The sequence below is a fragment of the Monosiga brevicollis genome, genomic scaffold (genome assembly GCF_000002865.3).
Source record: "Monosiga brevicollis MX1 MONBRscaffold_4 genomic scaffold, whole genome shotgun sequence".
NCBI lineage: Eukaryota > Choanoflagellata > Craspedida > Salpingoecidae > Monosiga > Monosiga brevicollis.
In genome coordinates, this window is record NW_001865041.1 from 1,621,105 (window position 1) to 1,636,626 (window position 15,522).

At 55.9% G+C, this 15,522-nt stretch overlaps 4 protein-coding genes across 4 annotated transcripts; 3 read left to right on the forward strand and 1 right to left on the reverse strand.

The window, feature by feature from the left end:
- Positions 1-1,863: 1,863 nt before the first annotated feature.
- On the forward strand, positions 1,864-3,410 carry MONBRDRAFT_6483 (uncharacterized protein; the record flags this gene model as incomplete). The annotated part of the gene is made up of 4 exons (XM_001743708.1): positions 1,864-1,927; positions 2,041-2,072; positions 2,215-2,329; positions 2,467-3,410. The coding sequence occupies 4 exons, from the start codon at positions 1,864-1,866 to the stop codon at positions 3,408-3,410; spliced, it is 1,155 nt and encodes a 384-aa protein (XP_001743760.1).
- A 2,071-nt stretch (positions 3,411-5,481) lies between these two features.
- On the reverse strand, positions 5,482-8,094 carry MONBRDRAFT_6484 (uncharacterized protein; the record flags this gene model as incomplete). Its single annotated transcript, XM_001743956.1, has 7 exons — positions 5,482-5,631; positions 5,775-5,916; positions 6,012-6,352; positions 6,463-6,551; positions 6,671-6,887; positions 7,026-7,188; positions 7,958-8,094. The coding sequence occupies 7 exons, from the start codon at positions 8,092-8,094 to the stop codon at positions 5,482-5,484; spliced, it is 1,239 nt and encodes a 412-aa protein (XP_001744008.1).
- Positions 8,095-8,201: 107 nt separating this feature from the next.
- MONBRDRAFT_18115 (uncharacterized protein) lies at positions 8,202-10,604 on the forward strand (the record flags this gene model as incomplete). The annotated part of the gene is made up of 8 exons (XM_001743709.1): positions 8,202-8,440; positions 8,546-8,615; positions 8,722-8,977; positions 9,217-9,372; positions 9,518-9,632; positions 9,779-9,902; positions 10,014-10,297; positions 10,452-10,604. 8 exons carry the CDS (start codon positions 8,202-8,204, stop codon positions 10,552-10,554), a joined length of 1,347 nt encoding a protein of 448 aa, XP_001743761.1. The 3' UTR covers positions 10,555-10,604.
- A 256-nt stretch (positions 10,605-10,860) lies between these two features.
- Positions 10,861-12,763, forward strand: MONBRDRAFT_31571 (uncharacterized protein). The gene has a single exon (XM_001743710.1). The coding sequence runs from the start codon at positions 11,507-11,509 to the stop codon at positions 12,521-12,523; it is 1,017 nt and encodes a 338-aa protein (XP_001743762.1). The 5' UTR covers positions 10,861-11,506; the 3' UTR covers positions 12,524-12,763.
- The last annotated feature ends 2,759 nt before the right edge of the window (positions 12,764-15,522 follow it).

Below are 15,522 nucleotides of genomic sequence, written 5' to 3' on the forward strand. Positions count from 1 at the left end.
GGTGGCGGCGGGGGAGAAGAGAAAATAGGCTTGGGACCGATGAGCGGAGAGCAGGCTCGATACAAGAAAAAAAATGGAGGGGTTGACACAAAAGGGCAACGGCAACGGCAGCGGCAGTCGCGAGCGAGTGACGACACGCGAGAGGGAGAACCCAGACGAGGAGCCGCGAAATGCACGCAAGCGCGCAATGGAGGAAGGGAGGGACGAGGCTAGTTATCAGTTATGCGATGCGACTCCGCCGCGGTTGCGACTGAATTGCACGCACGTAACGAAAACCAACAAGATGATGCAAACACGCCAACAAGCCCCCAGGGCAGAGCCGGGGGGTCCAACAAGACGGGGTAACCCTCAGCAGTTGGCCATGGCAGAGGTTATGTCAACGATGGTTGCCGGGCTGGAGAAAAGAGCTCACGCCGGGAAAATGGCCAGCGGGGAAGAGGGGCTGAACGTGGCGCTGCCCTTTAAGTTATGAGGACGGAGAGACGTGTGTGTGTGTGTGTGTGTGCGAGTTATCTTTCTCTCTCTTGATGTAATGCCAATGGGAATCACGATCAGGGGCCAAGGGTGGAAAGTGGCAGACGGGGGCAGGGGGAGGGTGTTGACGTAACTGCAAGTGGTGGAGGAGAGGAGGAGGTGGAGGCAAAGAGGGTGACAGGACGCGGCAGGGAAACTGATCTGACCCGAGAGCGAGCGTAAATGCAGGGCAATGCAACTCCACTGCAACAAGAGCACACACACACACAGAAGCCGTCACACAGAGACAGAGAGAGAGAGAGGGAGTTATGCAAACCACCACTACTGTCCTGTGCTTCTCCTTCCTTGGAGTACGTATGGTGTGCAAGAGCAGAGAGCGTCCAGGTAAACAGGCATGGCCATGCACGCGCTCTTTGTATACAGGTGTGTGTGTGTGTGTGTGTACATGGCTCGCCTGGAGGGGCCCTGGGCGCTGCCGTTTCAACACCCTTGCGTTTGTATTTCCCTCGGCTGGCGTCCCGAGTTGGCTTGGGAGAGCTATGGGGGACGTGGTGGGCGCTTGGTATCAGCTGGGGGACGCTATGGCAAACTCGCGTGCGGTTACGTGTGCACTGGCGTCCGGAATTGGTAACTCTTGCAACGCGAAAGGGGGGAGATACTATAATAAGGCGATCTTGAAATGCTAAAATAAGAGTATCTGTTGCATCCATAAATAGAATCGGGCCAACGTCAGCATGTTGGCTGGCTTGCATCAGCGGCCAACGATCGTCGCAGAACAAAAGAAGGAAAAACGCACGACACGTGACTTTTTGTTTTTTTTTCCTTTTTTTTGACGTGTGTCTGGGCGAAGCTTGCATACCTTTCCCTTACCTTTTTCCCTTACCTTTTTTCCCGCTCACCTTACCCCTCCTGACCTGACCGTTCCCTTACCCCTCCTTTACCTCACCATCAAGCCTTACCCTTTCCGTTAACAAACTTGTGTGTTCTCTCTCTCTCTTGTCTCTCTCTGTTGTCTCTCTCTCTCTCTGTGTGTGCTCGTGGTCTCTCTGCTCTTGAGGGTGTGTGTGTGTGTACTCGTGTGCGGCGAGGTCAGCGTTGGCACATTGTTGTTGTCGGGGGCAGTTGGACCTGGGGCTGGTGCGCTGCATTCGCTTTGTCGGCAAGCATTGAGGGAGTGATTCAAGTTGGTGGTGTTCAAAGGTACGGTCATGTGCCGTTGCTAGACCGTCTGGCGCTGGAACGTCACCCTCAACCGCGCTGCCACCGTGACAGTCCACCCACCACACAAGCACGATCAATCGTCGTGCGCGACCCCATGGTGTCTGCTCACGCAGTTGTTGTTCCTCCTCCTGCGCCTGCTCCTCCCGCTTCAGATACTTGCCCGGCACCATGAAGATTTGCATCGATCAAGAGTGGTATGACCTCACCAAGTGGGCCAAGTACCACCCCGGTGGTACGTGCGCTTGGCTACACCGCTTGCGCGCCTTGCTTTTTTTTTGATCCATTACTCCCTCGACCGTCTCATGCCTTTTTTGCATTCCTTGCAACGCTGTACTTGATGCTCAGGCGTTCGCATCCTCGAGCGCTTTGACAATCAGGTACCGCTGCCTCGCCTGACTCGTATCTTCTTTGCCTTTGGTTGTGGGCACGCGTTCATCCGGGGTGGTGGTCAGGTCCCCTCGCCCACCACAAGCGACATGCTGCTGCCCTCACCATCAGTTTTCTGCTCCCCATCACTAGGATGCGACCGACCACTTTTACTCGTTGCACAGCACCGATGCCATCCGCAAGTTCAAGGCCATGCGCCCCACCGAGACCAAGGAGGACGTACCTGAAGTGCTTCCCATTGATGCCTGTCAGTTGCCTCTCCCCCGCCCCCCGCCCCTCGCCTCGCCTGCCGGTCGTTTCTGTGTTTCTTGTGACTCTTTTGAAGTCTCCGCCTTGGCCGCTGTCCTCATCCACATTTGCCACCCTGCATGCAACCTTTCGTAGCCTTTCGCGAGCTGCGCGCCAAGCTCATGGACGATGGCTGGTGGGATCGCGACCTCCTCACCGAACTCGGCATCTTGATCCCCATCTTCGCCATGTGCATCATTGGCACCGCCCTCGCCTGGTCCCACCCTGTCATCTCCGTCCTTCTTATCAGCGTTGGCATGCAGCAAGCTGGCTGGCTCGGTCACGACATGACTCACGCCCGTGACTCGCGCTACAACGACTTTTGGCTTCGCTACGTCAGTGGCTGGCTCAACGGCTTTGATCGCAACTGGTGGTCCAACAAGCACAACACCCACCATGTCCTCACCAACCACGTCAACCACGACCCTGACATTCACGTCCAGCCCATCCTCTACCTCTGGGCCCCCTTGAAGCAGATGGACCACTTCCTCCGCAAATACCAGTACATCTACTTTCCCCTCCCTTACACCCTCCTCTTCGCTTCCTGGCGCCTTGAATCCCTGAAGTGGTCCATCGCGAACCGCGACTACAAAATGTTCTTCCTTGCCATCCTGCCCGGCTATGTTTGGCTCGCTCTCCTGCCCTTTAAGGTCGTTCTCGCCAGCATCCTTGTTTCCGGCTTCCTCGTCGCCATTGTTGTCACCATGTCCCATGAATCGGAGGAGCTCCTCCTTGAGCGCGAACCCAGCTACGTCACCAATCAGTTCCTCACCACCCGCGACGTCCAGTGCCTCGACTGGGTCACCGAGTACCTCTTTGGTGGCATGCAGTACCAGCTTGAGCATCACCTCTTTCCCACCATGCCCCGCTACAAGTACCGTGCCCTCGTTCCCATTGTCAGGCAATGGGCCAAGGCCAACGGCCTTGTGTACAAGAGCGACACCCTTCCCGTCATGCTCGGTGAGCATGTGGCTACCCTCAAGAAGGCGGGCGAGATGGCCCATCGCGAGGACACCGTTGATCCCTACGCCCTTTCTTAAAAGGCGGGACATTGACCTGCCCAAGCCTTGACATGCCTGCTCCACTCACTCGCATCAGCTGGTGCGGGTGGTTGTGCTTGTGGTCAACCCTTTTGATGTACCGTGCGTTCTTGTGCCATGGACGCCTGCCCCGGCCTCCTGTTCGGTTGGGTTTGTTGTCATTGTGAATCTCTTTGTTTTCTTCCCGTTCTTCCTTCTTAGGCCATACCGAGTCCCCTCTGCCCTGTTTTCCCACCATTCATTTTTTTTTTCCCGAGTATCGTTGTTTTCTCGCTATATGCCCCTACCTCCTCTCCGCTCCTACTTGTCTTGAGGTGATGTCGAGTTTTTTTCTCTTTCTGTTTTCGTTTTTGTCTCGTCTTCTAGCCACGCACTGCCGTGTGCTTGCGTTTATTGTTTCTCGGCCAGACTGCCGTGTTTTCTTTTCTCCTTTGTCTACTCCTCCCTCTCTCTGTTTTCCTCTGTCTGGAGATGAGCCAGATCATGTCCTACCCTGTGTTCTCCTGTTGGACAGGCCGCGCGTGTATGCGACATGTTCCTTCCTTCATGGGCTAAAAAAATCGATCCATGTCTGTAGCGGCTTGTTGCTGTCCCATAACGTCAGTTTTTCAAGTCTAAAAGGAAGCAGCTCAAGGTGCTTGAGCGCTGCAACACGCGGAGCACGGCCTCAAAGTCAACCCAAGCTCAATTGAATACTGGAAGGGCGCAACATCGTGTTGAATATGAACATAACATGATGCCACACACAAAAGGTACCCAAGCAAAGGGGACAGGGAATACAGACATGCAAACACTACCACAACGCTCTCTCTTGGCGTGATCCAACCAATCAACGATGACAAACAGTCAACCGACTCGCGTCAGGACAAAGGCTCATAGATGTTCCATTTCCACCAAGTTGAGCAGCAAAAGCTTGAACCTAAGCACGGTGTAAACTTCATGAGGGACAAAGCATGTTGTACCACACGTTTTTCCCAACCGGGCGCCCAGGACGCGAACGACGGGGAACATACCACACAGTGGTTGGCTCGTCGGCGAAGCGCATGCAAAAGTCCCGGCATACATCGTAGACACTCTTGTCAATGAAGCGGCGGGTGGGTGTGGAGGTCTACGAATGAGTAGCACCAGAGCCGAGGCAAAAAGTGGAATGTTAGGTCATGAGCAGATGTAAAACAAGACGTGTTGGTGGGTCGCTGCGGCAAAGCAAGACATGTCAACTCACATCGTCAATACAGGCATGCCACACATCGGTGACAAGTGCCTGACTGTGTGTGCTTATCAAGGGCACAGGCGTACAGGATTGATACCACCAACTAAATGATATGATAGAAAGCATCAGCTGACCAAGGGCTGGACAATGCGGTTGCGGAGAATGATAGGACTTACATGCGGAATTGAGGCCAGGAGACTCCATCCACGCTACCAGCATGGCATAGCGCGTGAAAGACGGTGTCCGTCTCATCGCGCGTCATAAACAAGTCCTATTCAAGTACCAGACAGGGTGTCGCATAAGAGCGGCCGGCGGGCTTCTTGGGGTTTGCGTTCGTGCGAAGAGTGCCCGTGGCTTTATTGATCGGCAGAGCCAAACAGGGCTGGGCCTTGCAGCCATGGCAGCGCAAGGTGGAAAAAAACAAAAAGGCCTGCAAGCTAAAAGGCGGGCCGGGTAGCTACAAAGCACACGCGACGAGAGGCCCACCTGTTGCAGACACAAGAGGCGAAATTGTTGAACAGAGAGTTCACCCGTCGCAGAGCCTGTGAGATACTGGAAGTACTCGAGGGCGCTAATGTCTGTACCATCGTCCTCGACAGAGCGTGAGGTGCGAGCGCTTTGGGCTGCACAGCCCAACAGCGAGCTTCGCCGTATGCCCCGAGGTGCTGTCGCCGGCGCATCATCGAGGTGATCCAGCACGGTTGGATGGTTTAAGATAAAGGCAACGACATTGTTGCCCGAGCTATCCAATTTGCCACGCAAGAGCCAGGGTCAAGACGAGGCAGGTTACAAGAGCTATCCTACACTTAAAGCTCAAGTCGAGTCCCCACCCCCCCACACACAAAAAGCCTTGGGGCATGCTTACGTGGGACGCTGAAGCTGTGCCAATGTCACGTTGCTCTTTGGACGCCGTAAGGACAGGCGCGGGCCCGGCGCGGATACCATGGTCGGCCCGAACACGGTCGCCAAATTCTCAGCCGTCATTTTGTTGCGCTCGGCCGACTCCATAATCTAGTAGATAGACGTGGCCAGTCCCAGGGGTCAGCGCTCAGTTAAGTTTGACACCACGCCAAACAGACATATGGGAAGCGGAGAGCTCCCGTCGTGGGAAGCTTTGTGAGCTTGATTGAAGCCCTTACACCACGATATCACACCTTGAGCATGTGCCGAAAGAGTAAGAGGGCCGTCTGTTTACGAGGCTCTGAGAGATCTTGCAGCGCCTCGATGAGATCGCCAACCTTTTCATCGTCTGGCCGCTCAGAATCAGCCACAATGGCAATGAGCTGTCCCTGCAGCCTGCGGGGCAGCCAGTGAATGAACACAGGCGATGCGCTTGACCAAGCATCACACGGCATTAACACATGATCCCTGAGGTCCCTGCGAGGACATACTCGTGACTCAACACGGGCTCTGGGAGTGCACGCAAGTAAGCTTTGAGAAGAGATGCCACGTTGTTGATGTGTTGGCCGTTGTCAAGCTGGCAGAGGGACAACGCGCCGGGTCGGGGTGAGGAAAAGGGCGATGAAGTTGCTCTTTTGCTTTTGATGATGAGCGTCAGCAGACAAACCCGAAAGGTTGCCGGCTCCAGTTCACAAGCGGCCCGCAAATCGTCAACGACGGATTGTGATCCCGGCACACGATAAATGCCCTCAGACTCGGTGCCATGCAGGTCGATAAACTCGCAGCACTCGCGGATAATATGTGGAATATTGTTGTTCTCCCGCTTGCAAACCTGAGCAAAGCACATGAGGGCGGTCGTGATTTGGCAGGAATGGCAAGGAACCGATCACGTGAGGGGCACGTGGCCTGGCTGCTTGGTCCACACCCCGACTGGGAGCGTACCGTTTCCAGGGGTGACCCAAACAGGACCTGCGGGACTTGGAGTGTGACCACCAAACGGGCTTCCCCCGAAGGCTTGAGAGGCAGGACGGCTACCGGCCATAAAAGACAACCGCCCATGAGGGATACGACACCCAAGCAAAACAAAGGCGCTCAGCAGCAGTCGTTGAAACGAGCGGCAATTGAGGGAAAAGGATATCGGTGGGCATACCGGTGGTAGATTTATCCGAGTGATGGTCGTGATCCAGGAGAGCATTGAGATGAAGGGTACCTCGGCCAACGACCTCGTTCTTGGAGCGTACGGTGATGACGAGGTCGTGGGTCTTGCTGACCTCGTGAAAAACCAGGACCTCGCCCCAAAAGGCCACGGTGCCGGCCAGGCGTGCGGGCTGGGACCGCGCCGATTTGGGCTCGCAAGGCGGAGACATCTGCAAGGAGTCACGACACAGACGCGTTCAGTGGCCGCACGGGAAGGGACAGAAGACGTGTGAGGCATCAGGTCCTCAAAGGCGCCACCAGCTAGGGTCTTTGCAAAGTGAGGTGCAAAAGCATGTGCGATTCCTTACTTTCACTGTCATGGTCAGCATGAGGTTTTGCTCAGTGGCATCGGGGAGCGACAGGACCTTGATACCTTTCACGCTCAGCAGCTTGACGGCCAGTTTGGGTGGTCGAGGGAGGCTACCCGCTTTGTATGAGCGCACTAGGCTCATGATGGAGGTGCGGGTGGCTCTGGGAGCGGCATAGGAAATGCAGCGCTATCACAGTGGGACCACAATGCCTGGGCTCATCCACCAGGCGCCATGACGCGGGGGAATGGCAGGAATCGGGCCGATGCGCCACGGAGAGCCGGAACCGGAGTCACGCGCTCAGCAGCGCCCTGGCAAAAGGCTCAGCCAGGCGACGATCCACAATCGCGGCGGGCGTAACTGGCAAGTCAGGGGCCACTCAAAGTCGGGCTCCTCATGCGTGTATGACGAAGGTTTGAGCGCTCCCGTTGGGCCACCTAGACCCCAAGACGCCAAGTCATGTGCCCATCCAATCTGCACACCACGCCCAACAGCGCCTCTCCACCCGTCCACCCGTCCGTTCGTCCGTTCTCCCGTTCTTCTGAGTGACCCTCGTCAGCTCGTCAGCGACAACACGCGTCTCTCTCTCCTCTCTCGAATCTGTGTCTGCTTTGATTTTTGTTCTCTCTGTCTCTGTCTCTGTCTCTCTGTCTCTGTCTCTCTCTCTCTGTCTCTGTCTCTGTCTCTGTCTCTGTCTCTGTCTCTGTCTCTGTCTCTCTGTCTCTCTCTGTCTCTCCTCTCTCTCCTCTCTCTCCTCTCTCTCTGTCTCTGTCTCTCTCTGTCTCTCTGTCTCTCTCTCTCTTTGTGCGTCTCTCTCTGTGTATGCGTCTTTGTTTTGCTCGAGCTGCAGTTGCGAGAGTGTAAAAGTTCTTACACTTTCGCTTCGCATCGTTTTGAACACTCCAGTTTCTCTCTCTCTCTCTCTCTCTCACTTCGTCAAGAACGCGGAGATGGCAGCGATGAAGCTGGCGGTCGTGCTGGGGGCCTTGTTGGCTCTCACAGGCAATTTAGTGGCTGGTTTGAGTCGAATGGACCATGGTTTGCACTTGCACTTGTATGGCAAGCCCATGCCGCGTCCTCGTGGTCAGACGTCGGTGGCGGCGCAGTGGTACGTTGAGGATGGATCATCGTCTGGCCTCACCTTTCCCCTTGCCTCGCACGGCGCAACACGTGGTCATGCTGACGCGCGGCTTGGGCTACAGGTTCGACCAAACCCTGGACCACTTCAACCCCCAGGACACACGTACCTTCAAGCAGCAGTACCAGGTGAACAGGACGTTTTACAAGGCTGGCGGACCTCTGTTCCTCATGTTGGGTGGGGAAGGTCCTGCATCTCCCGAATGGCTCGAGACCAACACGGCCATTATGCTGTACGCCCAGCAGCTCAATGCAGTTGTGGCTCAGATTGAGCACCGGTGCGTCTTGTCCAACCCGTTGGCATTTCGTGTTTGTTTCCAGCACCCCTGCTGCTTCGCGGCATCGTCGTCGGCCCTGACGGCCTTGTTTCGGTGCCAGCGTAGTTTTTATGGCGAGTCACAGCCCTTTGAGGACTTGAGCGTTGACAATCTTCGCTATCTCTCCAGCGAGCAGGTATATGCTTGGGGGGGACTGCAGGCTTACATAAAGGTGGTTTTGATGCGAGGTTGGGGGTTGCAGGCTTGTCCCTCCCTCACCAATTGTGGGCTTGGCTCCCTAGGCTCTGGCGGATGCAGCCAACTTTATCCAGTCTTTCCTGGAGATGAACGGCATGCCGGCAGACACGCGGGTGGTCTCCTTTGGAGGCTCGTATTCCGGAGCATTGTCGGCATTTTTGCGTACCAAGTACCCGCACGTCGTGTACGCAGCCGTGGCCACTTCATCCCCCGTGTTGGCCAAACTGGACTATGTGGAATATCACGAGGTCGTCGGTCGCTCCATGGGTACCAGCACCCATGGCCAAGCCTGCGTCGATCGTACGTAGCATGCCTGGGACAAGGCAAAGAGCGTTCGTCATTGTCACGGGTGGCGCACCTCCCTGTGCGGTCTGGCCGGCTTTTTTTTTTTTTTGTGTGTGTGTGTGTGTGTGTGTGTGTGTGTGTGTGTGTGTGTGTGTGTGTGTGTGTGTGTGTGTGTGTGTGTGTGTGTGTGTGTGTGCACCTCAGAAACCTGCCCATCCTGCCTCACCCGTGTCACTGCCATTGGCTGGGAGTAGAGATCAAGGGTGCGCTCAGCAAGGTGGATGCCATGCTCGCTGACAGCAGCCAATGGAATCAGTTGGCGCAGGACATGAAAATCTGCTCTGACACCGACCTGAACGTTGACCTGGACAAGCAGACCTTTCTCTCCAACCTCATTGGCAACATTGATGGTGCGTCGATCAAGCATGAACTCGTGGTGCTAGCTCGCTAGCTTGGCGAGAAGCGTGTCTGAATCAACAGCTCATGCTTTGTTTGGCATTGGGGGTTTCTTATGTTTTGTTTTGTTTTGTTCTTTGGGTTCTTTGGGGTGGACAGGCATTGTTCAGTACAACCTGGATGCCAAGTTTCAAGGTCGCCCTACCGTTCAGAGCATGTGTGATATCATGGCCCCCATTGAGCAAGACTATGATGCCTTTGTTGCTCTCAACGCGTGAGTTGATCACCGCCTGGCACCTCGCTTGCGATGTGCAGTGTGCCTCCGGTGCACGATTTCAGCTCGATCCCCTTTCGTGAAAGTATCGCCCCCTTCTCCTTCCCCCTTCCGCCCTTCTCTCACGGTCTGTCGATCATGGGTAGATATTTGCTGAACGCAAGCGATATGGAGTGCAATGATGGTAGCTACCAAAGCTTTGTGACCGACCTACGCAACACGTCGCTGAGCTCTGACTTTGCCGGCGGCACACGCCAGTGGATTTATCAGGTTGGTTTAAAAAGCCCCCTAAACCCCACGCCGCTTGGACACCAGGGTTGGGCCGGAGCTGGAATCTTGGAAGACACTCATCTCTTGTCGCACATTTTCCTGCAAATATAGACGTGCATGGAGTTTGCATACTTCCAGACGACCGATGCATCAGACCAGCCCTTTGGCGTTGGTGTACCCCTGAGCTATTTTGAACAACAGTGTGTGGATGGCTATGGGCTGCCCCCCGTTCCCAACGTCAACTGGACCAACGAGTTTTACGGCGGACAGCAGGTGGCAGGCACACGCATCATCTACCCCAATGGCTCGATTGATCCCTGGCATGCACTCAGCGTCACGTCCAATACCACCATCGAAGACACCCTGGCCATTTTCATCAACGGCACGGCCCATTGGTAGGTTTGACGCGGCCTCTGCTGGGACTGAAGAGTGCCGCGAACACCCCGCTGTTCTTTATTTTATTTATCGATTGATATTTTTTTTGGATGCGATCTCACCGTTTCCCCTATTGTCCCCTTGCTGTGCCAACTTGCCCCCGCCTTGATGCAGCGCCAACATGTACCCTCCCTCGAGCTCGGATCTGCCCGGTCTGACAGCCGCTCGCACCAGCATCCTCAACACCCTTCAAACCTGGTTGCACGCGTCGTCGTAAAAAGCTGACAATCACGCCAAGCGCAGCAGCGCGCAATTGATTTTCACAACAACAAACGCTTTTTGGCTGATAAGGGCCAACATTGGCCCCGAGGTTACCAAGAGGTCAAGTCGATGTCAGATCGAGGCTGAATCGGTGTTCTTGGAGGTAATCAAGAGGCCAATAGGAGGTATAACAGAGGTCGTTAGGGTGTCAGGGCGAGGTTGCTAAGCTCACAAGCTTGTTGGGTTATGAAGGACGAAGGCAGTTATGAAGGCGGTTATGCAAATCGTTGCGCGACGCATCACGTAACGCGCGGCAGCGGCATTTTTTTTCTTCTCCACTGCCTCCCGTTCTTGCCGCTCGTCTGCGCCTGTTCTCCTCTTTTGGCATCTTGCGACGACTTGGGAAGACCCGCGCTGATAACTTTTTGGCCAATCTTAAGTTCGCGTTCTTTCTCCACCACCTCGCTGGCTCTGGATTCCAGTCAAGCTTGTGTCAGCCGCGCCTTGAAGATTAGCGTGACACGCAAGCCCGCGACCATCGCCACCCCTGCCACTCTTGCCTCTTGTGGTGGTTGCTGGTGTTATCCCCCTTGACCGGACTTCGTCTGGCGGCTGTTGCGGGTGTCTAGCTGAACCGCAAAGCCGTGTGGACGACTGGCGCCCGCGTGACGACTAGCAGCACCATTCCCTCTTCGTGGACCGAGCCTCAACCTCACCACCCTTCGAAATGGCGGACCACAACGACAACCACTTCTCCTGCGGCAACGAGTTCAATCGAGTCAGCTCCGACGGCATTGCCGTCGTTGTCACTGGCCGGGGCCCTGCGTGCCTCGGCCAGTGCGACTTTCGCGGCCAACTCCACGACGGCCGCGCCGGCTCTGGCGGGCCCCAACTCGGGGCGCGACATCTTTAGCCCCTCAGCCTCCTCGGCTGCCCCAGCCGTCAAGTCTCTGACTGGAGCGACTGACATGGACATGGGCTTTGCCGATCTCGATCTGGATATGGATTTGGACATGCATATGGACGTGGATGCCCTCTTGGGCATTGCTCCTGCCATGCCCAAGGACGGATCGTCCAAAGTCGCCGCCGCCGACGACTATGGCCTGACTCAGGCGCTGCAAGCTTCAGTGGCGGCCGACACCGCACCCGCTGCATTGCCAATGCCGGAGGAGGTTAATCTACAAGCCCTGTGCAAGGACTTGGGTCTGGGCAACGAGCAACTTCCTCAGCTGACCCTTGAGGGAGCTGATGCCGAAGCGGACCTCAAAGGGTTTGAGGAGCTGCAGAACCTGAACTTTGAGGATTTGGACTTTGCCTTGCCGCGCTCGCTGTCAGTGAACGTCCTGTCCGCACCCGCCTCGGAGCTGGTGCACAACGAGGGCCATTTGGATGCCGTGGCACCCGCCGTGGACAATGCACATTGCCACGAAGCCTTCCGGCCCGTCACGGCCACGGCAGCGGCTGCTGCTGCCGCCGCCAAGTCGCTGCAGACCAAAAAGGCGCCCTCGACCAAGGTCAAGCGCCAAGCAGCCTCGACCAGCGCCAGTGCTGGCACACAGGACAAGGATGCCAATCGTGGCTCGCCAGCCAAAAAGGCCAAGTTGAGCAAGGCTGCCAAGGAACCCAAGGAAGTCAACCAGCGCGGTCAGCCGCGTAAGCGTCGCCCCAAGGTGGCTGTGGCTGAGCACCTCAAGGACGAGGCCTACCTTGCCTACCGTGAGCTTAACAATGAGCGAGCACGTCGCTGTCGCGAGAAGAAGCGTGAGGAGAAGCGCCAGGCATCCCGTCGTCTGCAGACGCTGGATGCTGAGAACGAGCGCCTCAAGGACGAGATGCACCGCCTGCAGGATGCTCTCAAGGACTTGGTCCAGGCCATGCAGGCACGCGTTGCCCAGGCCTATGCTGAGGAAGAGGTGCCTGAGGACATGCAGGCCAGCGTGCAGCGCGTTGCCAACACGACCTCGGCGCTCTGTGCCTCGTACTGACCCGAGGCTGCACCTGCCTTTCCGTTGCTCATCTTGCTGGGCTCTATTGCTTCTTATGTTCGCAACCTCGTTGAACTCTGCGTGCGGTTCCACCCTGTGCCAGCACCCGCATCCTAAATTTCTTTTTTTTTGGCGCATTTGTTGTTGTTGTTGTTGTCATGTCTATGTCTTTGTTGGTGGCGGGAGATGGCTTGGTTTTTCTCTGCCTCAACCCTTGCCCAAATTCAGTTCTGTCACTACTTTTTAAATTTCTTATCTTCGATCAAAACACAAACCACAAAACACCAAAAAAGTCCAAAAGTCGAGCTCGGCTCGTCACACCTCATTTGCAGCGCGTTCGCTTGTACTCTTCTCAGAAGGTTGTCCGGGTGGTGCGAAACAGCAGCCGAGCAGGAGCCAACGCCAGATTGTTCAAAGCACCGGGGACGTCTCGTACCAGCCCACCTAGACCTTGCAGGCTCGACTGCGTAGACGCGGCCAAAAAGTCCTGCATCTCAGCCAACGCTTCAGGGTCTGTGGCCTCTTGCAAATTCTCACGCAGCGCAGACAACCTAAAAAGTGTCCCCCCGGCAGCCCGACTCATGAGTGGCTGTGCATCTGATAAAAACAAAAAAGCACGCCAACACCCAAAAGTTGCCACTCACATGGGCGTTGAAGGATTGGCCAATAAGGTGGCCCATTTTGCCTCGTATTCTGTGAGCCAAAAAAAAGTCATGGGCAGAAATGAAAGTCGTGCAAACCAACATGCACCACAAGACATTGCAAGCATATCTGGAACGCACCCGCCAACAATTGGCGATATGTATGGATTCGCGGCGCTGCAGCCCAATACACTGCCTGCAATGGGCGGCTTAGCTCCAGTTGCTGCACTGCATGACGCACCACCGATACTTCCTCCGCGCATGCCACAGCCTGCAGGCATGCGCAAAGCAACAAGCGAGGAAAAAAAAAAAAAAAAAAAAAAAAAAAAAAAGTGAAACCACGCTTGCCGATGCCATGTACCATTCAGGATCCAGCAATACACACGTTCAAGGCGCTTCGGGCAGCCGGTTCCAAGTCGCTCGTCAAAGCCAATCGGAAGCGCGCATCAGCGCTCAACAAGGCCTCGTACGACTCCAGGCAACCTGCCAGGAGAACCGTAAAGGCTTGGACGTGCGGCTGAAATTGGGGCTCCGGGCGCAACCGCTCCCACGCGACTTGGGTAAAGTGGAGCAGAAAAGACTCAAGTCGCCGTCTATGAAATTTTTATGAGGTAGGTGAGGGGCAAAACCCTTGAGGACAGCCTTTGAGCGGCAGGCGGCTTCCCATGAAAGAGAAATACTCAACAGCTACGCACGGGAGCAGTCCTGCGGCACGGGTCGTTTCCTCCAGCAGCCGCTGCCAAAAGAATGTGTCTAACTGACGGTCCACAAGCTGCAGCCCCTGCCATAGCAAGGTCACTGGACATATGGCAAAGCGCTGGCAGACGCGCACCGCCAACTCAAAGCGCTCGTCCGCCACCAGCAAGCGTAGCGCGTCAAAGAGGCTGCGTATTGTACCCACGCCCGTCACAAAACCAGCCCCATACTGTGCTGCAGGGCGCCATCCATGCCGGCTGGCTTCTGCCCCGCGCGCCCCACCTGCCGTAGCTGATGATCGATCCTCTTGTGCAATCATGTCCACCAACGCCCAGAGCGTCTGATCCCCCAAGGCATTGGAAGAGCCCGCCCGTACTGTTGGCGCCGTCGCTAATGCGTCACCCAGCCTATGTCACCACCGCCAACTGTCGGTCAGAAGCGCCCGATACAATAAAAAAAGCAAACCACGGCATTCTCACAATTCGAGTTGCAACGAGGTTGCCGGTGGCTGCTCTGCATGCGATGCAGTCGGCTGGAGCAGCGGGTCTTCAACGAGAGCCAGGTTCCACTGTTGAACCACCAAATCATGCTGGCTCAACACCTGAGCCACGACCTCAGCCGTGCAACGCCGGTGCAGTTGTGCCATATAATAACGGAACAGCCGTCCATGCTTGGCCTTGGCCAGTTCGCCCACAATAACTGTTCAGGCGAGTTGTGAGCCGGCCAAGCTTTTTTTTCGCACTGGCGAAGCCTCCGTGGGCTGTAACTGCCTACCTCGATGGGTAGCCAAATCATGTGGCCCTATCACCAGGTCCCATTGCGCCTTGGCAATGGCCTCCAGTACGGTACGTTGCCATTGTCGCTCTGCCTCAATCTAAACCCGGCAGCGACGCCGCACCACATGACCGCGTCAGCAAAGTCCCCCCCACCGAAATCATCACTCAAGCATGCCGTGTCACACTGTATTGCGCCACACCAACGTACTTGCAGAGGCAAGTCGTGCTCGCAGTCGTCCAGAAAAGGTGAGCACAGGTCTGGCTCTTGCACCTCACCTCTTTTAGCCTCGGGTGCCCCTGGTCGACGGCGTAGTGCGCGAGGCTTTGTCTGGTCCAACGAGACCAAGTCGGCTTCGATGTCCATGTTATTGAGCCCAGCCACCCCTTGGCTCTCGCGCCACGGCTATGACAATCACCCCCTAGTCTAGGTCGATATGCAAGACACGCGAGCAACCAAGAGTATATAAATGTGGCCGTCTGTGTGTATATAAGTGCTTGTGTGCGGCTGACTCACATGTCAACCCGAAAGCAAGAGCACGTCCAGCGCTTGAAACTGACGTATTCATCCGACATCTCAGCAATCAGTTGCCGAACCGTAATCGTTACAAGCAGTTCGGACAATGTGCATACGTAGCGCCATAAGGGTGCTGAAGAGGTGTAGCTCGCAGAGAGAGTGTAAAGATGAAGCCGTGTTCAATTTGCCAAAGGTGACGCTTGCATGCTCGCCGAGTGAGGGCACACCCCCACACAACCAGATGTCACAACCTAACAAGATAACTGGAAACAAAAAAAAAGGCGGGGGGGGGGGGGGGGGGGGGGCCGGAAAGGGGCAAAAAAAAAAACCCCCCCCCCGGGTAAGGTTGGGGGCTTAACCCACACCCCCCCA

What these genes read in the sequence shown, in the direction of transcription:
- MONBRDRAFT_31571 (XM_001743710.1), top strand. Translation starts at nt 11,507, where the DNA reads ATGGACATGGGCTTTGCCGATCTCGATCTGGATATGGATTTGGACATG.